This window comes from Melopsittacus undulatus, chromosome 1 (genome assembly GCF_012275295.1).
Source record: "Melopsittacus undulatus isolate bMelUnd1 chromosome 1, bMelUnd1.mat.Z, whole genome shotgun sequence".
NCBI classification, from domain to species: domain Eukaryota; kingdom Metazoa; phylum Chordata; class Aves; order Psittaciformes; family Psittaculidae; genus Melopsittacus; species Melopsittacus undulatus.
The window spans coordinates 97,250,643-97,258,078 of NC_047527.1; the positions used below are offsets into that span (position 1 = coordinate 97,250,643).

General features: G+C 62.0%; 1 protein-coding gene across 1 annotated transcript; it reads right to left on the bottom strand.

Moving 5' to 3' along the window:
* Nucleotides 1-279: 279 nt before the first annotated feature.
* On the bottom strand, nucleotides 280-5,676 carry AOC1 (amine oxidase copper containing 1). Its single transcript, XM_013129156.2, has 6 exons — nucleotides 5,481-5,676; nucleotides 4,316-4,348; nucleotides 1,729-3,300; nucleotides 1,238-1,526; nucleotides 647-779; nucleotides 280-558 (listed from the first exon to the last, which is right to left on the bottom strand). Exons 1-6 carry the CDS (start codon nucleotides 5,674-5,676, stop codon nucleotides 280-282), a joined length of 2,502 nt encoding a protein of 833 aa, XP_012984610.2.
* Between the last annotated feature and the right edge of the window lie 1,760 nt (nucleotides 5,677-7,436).

Here is a 7,436-nt window from a genome sequence, read left to right on the forward strand (position 1 = left end):
TGTGGGACGGGGACAAGGGCCAGGAGTGTGGTCCAGGCTGGGGAAGCTTGAACGATGGTGGAATTAAATATTGCAACAGCCAATTGGTGGGATGTGACATTCCCTGTGCCTGGGCCAGTGCTCATGCCCGAGGCAATGCCAGGGATGGCATATGGCCCATGCAGGGATGGGGCCAGAGGAGGTGGCATCGCCTTTACTGAGCCCAGGACACAGCATGGCACTACCCGGTGTCCCCATGGCACAGGGTGTCCCCAGTGCCGCAACTAGCACCCTGGCAAGTCACTCCTGCCGGTAGGTGCCATTGTAGGTGAAGGGCTCCGGATCAACACAGGGGCCGGGGCTGGCGGGTGTCCAGCGCTGGATCTCAGCACGAGAGAAGGTGGGGGGGTCCAGGGGACGGACGATGACGGGGCTGTGCGAGGCCACCGAGGGGTCCTCATCAAAGAAGTTGAAGGGGCGCAGGAAGAAGCCAACAGCGTTTCCAGGTGTGGCTGTGTTGGGGATGTCCTCAGCGTGCGGGATGTGCAGGAATCCTACAGTCACCCAGGCCACCAGGTCCTGTATGTATGGGAAATCAGTGGGGCATAGTGGTCCCCCTGTGAGTGCCAGTGAGGTCTGACCCCTAGCTCCATCCCCATATTGTCACCTGGTCATCGATGCTCTCATTGTTGCGGATGAAGCCCTCGAAGCTGACCAGGGGCTCCCAGGGGTCGTTCTGGGCATAGATGCTGCTGCTGGTGGGCTCATTCTCATGGTGCCGTGTCACGGCCAGGTGGTACCTGTGTGGGACAGGGCAGGATCGGGCCCCTCGATGGCATCAGGGGCAGGACCCATCTCCCACTGTTGCCCAAACCACCCATCACCCAACCATGTGGGGATACCCAGGGCTGGCAGGGAGTCCTAGGGTGTCCTAGCTCTTGGGGGCTTGGCACGGCAATGAGCACTAGTGAGGCCACCACTGCATCTCTGCTGTGCCAGGCCAGGAGGCCCATGGTTCCCACAACTGGGGTGCTCACAGTGCCCCTTGGATAGATGTTGGTGCCTGCTCTGGGGTGCCATTGTGTGAACTGGGGTCTCTATGGGGGTCACACAGCAGTGACCATGACCATGACCATGACCAGCTCAGGCTGCAGAGCAGGGAGCCGATGGCACAGGGGAAGGTGCCCACACCATGACCACAATTGCTGAGCACAAAGTAGGTCTGTCCATAGCCACATCCTGGCTCTGGGGCCCCCACCTGCCCCAGGAGACTCCCTCCTCTTCCCGCCACCCACGTGGCAGCACGGGCCCGGCATGGGAGCTGTGCTGGATGCGGTAGCTGCGTGCGTGGCCCCAGCGGTTGCGCCGGCGCGGGTTGTAGAAGAGCAGGTAGCGCGGCAGCGCTGTGCCGAAGAGGAAAGCAGCTTGGCGCTCGCTGTGGCGGGGCTGCCGGTGCAGCCAGGGCTGCACCACGCGGGCACCTGGGCTCCAGGGGTTAGAGATGTTCTCAAAGCGCACATCCATCGTCTCAAAGCTGTTGCCGGTGCCTGCAAGCAGAGAGGCTGTGAGATGCGGCAGGGACCCTGCAGAGGTGCCACCATGGCTGGGGGACACCTTCAGAGGGTCCATGCTGTGCCCAGGCATTAGCACTCTCCTGGGATGAGCCTCCCAGTCCCCTGGATCAACATGTGGGGTCTGGTCCCACCACCCAGCGCCCATCCCACAGCTTGGGGGCAGCAGTGGCTGCACCTGCAATGTCCAGGTCCACCTTGTAGTGCACGAGGTGGGTGTGGAGGTTGCCCAGGACGTGGCTGTGGACGCGGCTGCCGTATCGCCGGCCCTGCGGTGTGTAGAAGGTGGCGTGGATGAAGCCGGTGGCATGGACCTTGGCCTCCATCACGCCATTGGGGTAGAGAAGGAAGTCCCAGATGTAGTCATAGTTGTAGACAGTGGAAGTGGTGCGCAGGACCAGCGCCTGCCCCTCCAGGCCAGCATAGAAGTGGAACCCCCCCTGGAAGTCACTATCAAAGTGGCGGCGGAGTGGGACGCCAGTGGGCAGCTCGAAGATGCAGATGGCACGTGGGAAGCGCACGGGCCCATCGGCATCGTAGAAGTGGTGCACATCCAGGTAGGTGGCCACCTCGGGGCAGTCAATGCCGCGGGCCAGCTCATAGGTGACAGCACCCATTCCCCAGCCGGCGTCCATATACTTGGTCTGCATGGCGGCTGGCGTGTGGCCGCCATAGAAGGCAATGGCCTCCTGCACGCTCACTTCGTAGGCCACGCGCTCCCCATTGAAGCGCAGGTTGAAGAGCTGGAGCCCGGCAGAGGAGCGCAGGCGGAAAGCCAGGCTCCATCCACCGTACTCCAGCTGGTTGCCACGCACCCGGTACCGCCTGCCCTGGGGCTCACACACCTTGGCCCCATGCACCCTGGTGGGGGTGCCGGTGGTGAAGTGCCCACGGGGCTCGTAGCTGGAGAAGAGCTGCTGTGAGGGGGGCTCTGGCAGCCGTGCCACTGCCAGCGTGCCACGCTCATAGCACTCAGCCAGCTCCTGCGGGCTGGAGAAGTAGCGCCCATTGTACCAGAGCTGCTGCACCGCCCAGCGCCGTGGGTCGGTGTCCCGGTGGTCCACCAGCACCTCCAGCCCCACTGGGTGCAGGAAGAAGCCCTCCACGAAGCGCTGCAGCACCAGCCAGCTCCGGCGCTCACCAGACACCAGCCCTCGTGGTGCGATGTCCGAGAAGGTCAGGCAGCGCTGGGAGCAGTTGTGGAACCAGAAGCCAGTGGCGTCGAGCAGCAGCCGGTGGAGTGGCTGCATCGCCTGTGCCAGCACACCGTACAGCAGCTCGTACTCCAGCTGTGTCATGGGCCGCGCAGTGAAGGGCACGGTGCGGCTGCCCTTGAACCGCAGCGGCCGGTAGGAGCTTGGCCGGGGCAGGGGCCCCACGGCGAATTCGGTGATGTTGGGTTCCGCTTGCCCACCGAAGAAGACGACGGCCCGAGCCTGGCGCCGGGGCCGGCGGCCACTGTGGTCCAGGTAGCGCAGGGCCAGTCGCTTCTTGGGGGGCAGCAGCTCCACCAGGAAGAGGGTGTTCTTGGCCAGGGGTCCCCCGCGGCTTGGGGACAGCCCCAGCTCCGGGCGGCTCATGAGGAAGGTCCGCACAGCACGCAGCTCATCCGCAGACAGGTCAGCGAAGATGGAAGCTTTGTCTGGAGGCAGCTCAGTGGGGCCAGCGCTGGGGCTGGGGCTGGAGCTGGACGCCATGGCCAGCACGGGCAGTGCCCAGGTGAGCCGGAGCAGCCACATCCTTGGGGGACCTGGGACAGAGGGAGCTGTGGACTGCAGGGCCGTGGCTCTGCCTGAAGCTGCAGTGACCACCATTGTCCTGGGTACAGGGAGCAGCCAATCCCACATCCCTGCTTGCAGAGCTGGATGGGCACCATGGTGTGACCACGGCATGTGCCATCCCATCCTGCAACACTGTGACAGCAAGGCAGGCCATGCACCATGCCATGCCATACTGGCTCTGCCATCCCAGGAAGCATGGATCCCTTTGAGTGTGAGCACCAGTCTCATGGGAGCCACCGATCCCTGTGGATACTGGGCAGCCATTGTGATACTGGGGATCCTCTCCACGAGCACCCTGTTCAATACCCACCATTCATTGGCCTGTGGGTAATTGAGGGGATGGGCACACAGTGACACCCCAAAACTGCCAGAGCCCATCCTGATGTGTCAGCTTTGGCAGGGGGGTCACTGGCTGTTGGGTCAGGGGCTTTTAGGGCAGGGAGGGGGCCCGTGCGGTGCTGGGACAAACAGTGGTTCCCACCTCCAGCCATCAGAACTGTGGCACCACCAAACCCCCACAGATGCCACTGCTGTGGGGCTGCTCCCCTTGGATTCCACCGGTGCCGAACTCCCCCGTGTCACCCCAGAAGCAGGTTGAGAGTGGTGGAGGGCCCGAGAGGGGAGGGTGGGGCTGCACCCCAAGCAGCTGCGGGACCCCAACTCCTACGGGAGCCCCCCCCCCCCGGGGAGAACAGTGTGTGCCCTACTGTGGGACCCCGAGGTCCCGACTCCCGGGGAGAAACACCCCCCCCGCGCGACCTCCCTGTCCCCCCCTCACCTGCCCGCGTTCTGCAGCCCGGCCTGTGCGCGCTACCCGCCCGTTCCACTCCCCCCGGTCCCGTCCCGTCCCGTCCCGTCCCGTCCTGTCCCGCCCCCCCGGGGTCAAGGCTGCGGCCGCCCGGTCCCGCCTCCCCGGGGATCCCCCTCCCAGCAAGGGTTTCCCACGCTCCCCCCCTTTCCCGTTCTGTGCCCTCCGCTCCGCACCTGCGCGCTCCCGCACCACTCGCTGCCGTGCTCCTGACACGCCAATGCGGGGGTGTTGCGGGGAGGGGCCCACGCGTGGGGTGGGGGGGGGGGGGGTGAGAGGGACTCCAGGACCGGGCACACTCCGAGGGTGCCCCCGTCCCCCCCGCGCTGGGAATGGGGTGCTGCCCCTCCCCCCATCACCCCCACGCGTGGGGCTGCAGGCCCGGCCCCCGCGGGTTAATGAACACCCGGCACAGCCCCTGCCCCTGCCACCACCCGGTCGTTGCCCCCTTCCCTGCCCCAGGGTGCTGCCAGTCACAGCCTCATCCGGATCAAACTTCAGGGACAGGAGATAACAGCACCGGGATGCACTCACGTGGGACCGTGCCATGGTGCTCCTGCACACAGTGGTGGCAGACCCTGTCCAGCATGTGGGTGGACCCGGAGCTGGGATGTATTCACCGAGTGTTCCCCCTGCTCCTGGAGCTGTGCTGTGGAGCGATGCCATGGCATGGCACAGCACAGCATGAAATGGCATGAAATGACACAGTATGGCATGGCATGGCATGACAGTGCAGCATGGCATAGCAAGGTGCAGCATGGCATGTCAAAAAATGCTCTGCAGCACCTGGTTTTGGGAAGAGCTGCTGGACACTGGTGGTGATGGTGTTGGGAGTCCTCAAAAACGTGGTGGTTTGGCTTTGTGCTGGTGGTTGAACTGGGATAATTGCCCCAGCGACCCCTGGCATGGGCAGGAAGGCTGTTATGGAGAACAGCCAGCCAGCCAGTACTGCTGGGGCTGCCAGGAAACCAGTGGAAGCCTGGGGACTTCCAGGGATGCCAGTTCCAAAAGGCCAGGTCTAAGCATGGAGTATGGAGTAAGAGCACAGCACTGGACACCTGGCTCTGGGGTGGCTGCAGGTGGCAGCACTCCATGGTGAAGCCTCTGCTCCTCCTATACCCATCCCCATGGCCATGCACCCCATATCCCTCTGGTAACCATGGCTACACCCCATCCCCATGGCAATATGTCCCTGACCCTCTCCATCCCTACAGTAGCACCACATCCCCATAGCAATGTCTCCATGACTCCCCATCCCCATGATTACATCCTGTCTCCATGGCAACGTCTCCAGGACTCCCCCCATCCCTACAGCGACACCGGATCCCCACTGCAACGTACCCCCTATCCGATACTCCATCCCCATGGCAACGCCTCCCCTTAGCCCCGCCCCCTCACTCCCTCCCGACAGCAACGCCTCCTCGATCACTATAGCAACCACATCCATCTCCCCCCCAGGTCGCACAGGGGAGGGGCTAGGTGCTCCAAGGCGCGCGCAGCGCTCCCGTTGTCCGGACAGATCGTCCGCCGTCGCCATGGCAACGCGTTCTGGTCTGGATGCGGGGTACCCTGGGACACCCCGGGACACAGCAAGACCTGGGCTGGGCTGGTGGGGTCCGATCCTGCCTGCCTGCACCCTGCCGTTGTGCCTGGATGGTCCGGAGGGAGCAGGGAACCCCCTCACCCCTTTGCACTGCCCTCCACCGTTATCATGTTATAGCTGGGAGGTGCAGGGCTGCCGCAGCTGTGGCCTTTGAGGAAGGACAGGGGTGTCTCTCAAGTAAACACAGGGAAGTTCCTGTTCTGGGGGGAGTAAAAGCTCTTCTTTGAAAGCCAGAGCCCCAGAAGGCACCAGGGAATGCGGCAGACAGGCTGGGTGCCACCGCCGGTGACACAGGAGGGCACAACCACCCCTTCCGAGCAAGACAGCTTAACCAGGAGCACCTTGGCAGCGACAGAAACTCTTCCTAAACCCACGTGGCTGTTAATAGCATCGTGTTTGCTGTTTTATTGGCACTACCAAGGCAAAGCTGAGGCCATAGAGTGCTTTAGCAGCAGTTTAGAACCAGAAGTGCAGAGACAGCGATTCCTCATCAGTGACCCTGATTGCTCCCAAGGCATGGGAGCATTTATCATCGCAGCTCCAGCAGAGCAGCTGAGTTATAAACTCACCCTCCCTGAGGATCTGGGAACCTGTTCTGGTTTCAAAAGAAGAATTCTTCCGTTTCTATAAGAGGAAACCACACGAGGATGTCTGGAATCAAAGGAGCCTTTGAAACAAAACCTCTGAGCGGGTGTTTATGTCTCACAGCGGATTATCAGCCACACACAGAGTGTGGCACAGATGATAAATGGCTGTGGGAGAGCGGAGGCCTGCGCTTCCTCTGGCCAGGCAGCAACCAGGGCAGAGCTCGTGGCGTTGACGCCAAAGGAGAGGGGAGAGGAAGGCTGAGAGGTGAAGGAAACGGCTGAGGTGGCTGGATAAACCTGATAGCTGAAGCCTGCGGAGGTTAAGGGAGTATGCTGTGGTGGGAGGGGTTTACCCATGCAGGTTTTATGCTCCTCTATCCAGAAACAGGCTTCAGGGGGTTGTGTAGAGCAGGAAATCGTGTTTCACAGTGCAGGCAGCAAACAGTTCCAGGCCTCCTGCACACCCCAGCAGTGTGAGCAGATGTGTGACAGGGTGGCCTGTGTCCTCAGTGTCTCCTGGATCAGCAGTGGGGAGGCAGGAAGATGGTCTTGAGCATCCACCATGCTCCTGTGCTGCCCCTGAACAGCCACCATAAGGCACAGCTGGTGTAGGTATCCTCCCCAGAGATACCCTAAGGTGTGCTCTGGCAGGAGGAGGAACCACCAGGGAAAGGACAAGAGAATCTATTGGTGTCGCACATGTCATCCACATTATTCCTGTCTCTAGGGAGCACAATGTTGCTACTACCACAACACTGAACAGGCTCAACACTGGCTTCTGAAGGCATCAATCAGGCACCCAGGTTGGATGGGACTTGGAGCAACCTGATCTTGTGGAAGGTGTCCCTGCCCATGGCAGGGGGTTGGAACTGGGTGAGCTTTAAGGTCCCTTCCAACCCAAACCATCCTGTGATTCTATGAACCTCCACAGCTTCATGTTCATAGGGGATGTGTGTTCTGGCAGTGTAGGAGTTGGAGACATCCACCCTGTGCTGGTGCCTGAGATGGAGCTGGCCTTTGGACTAGCCTGGCTCCCTGTAGGGCACAGGAGCAGTCTCATAGCCCCTGAAGATCACCACTTGTCATGGGTACAGCTGGAGATAGGCA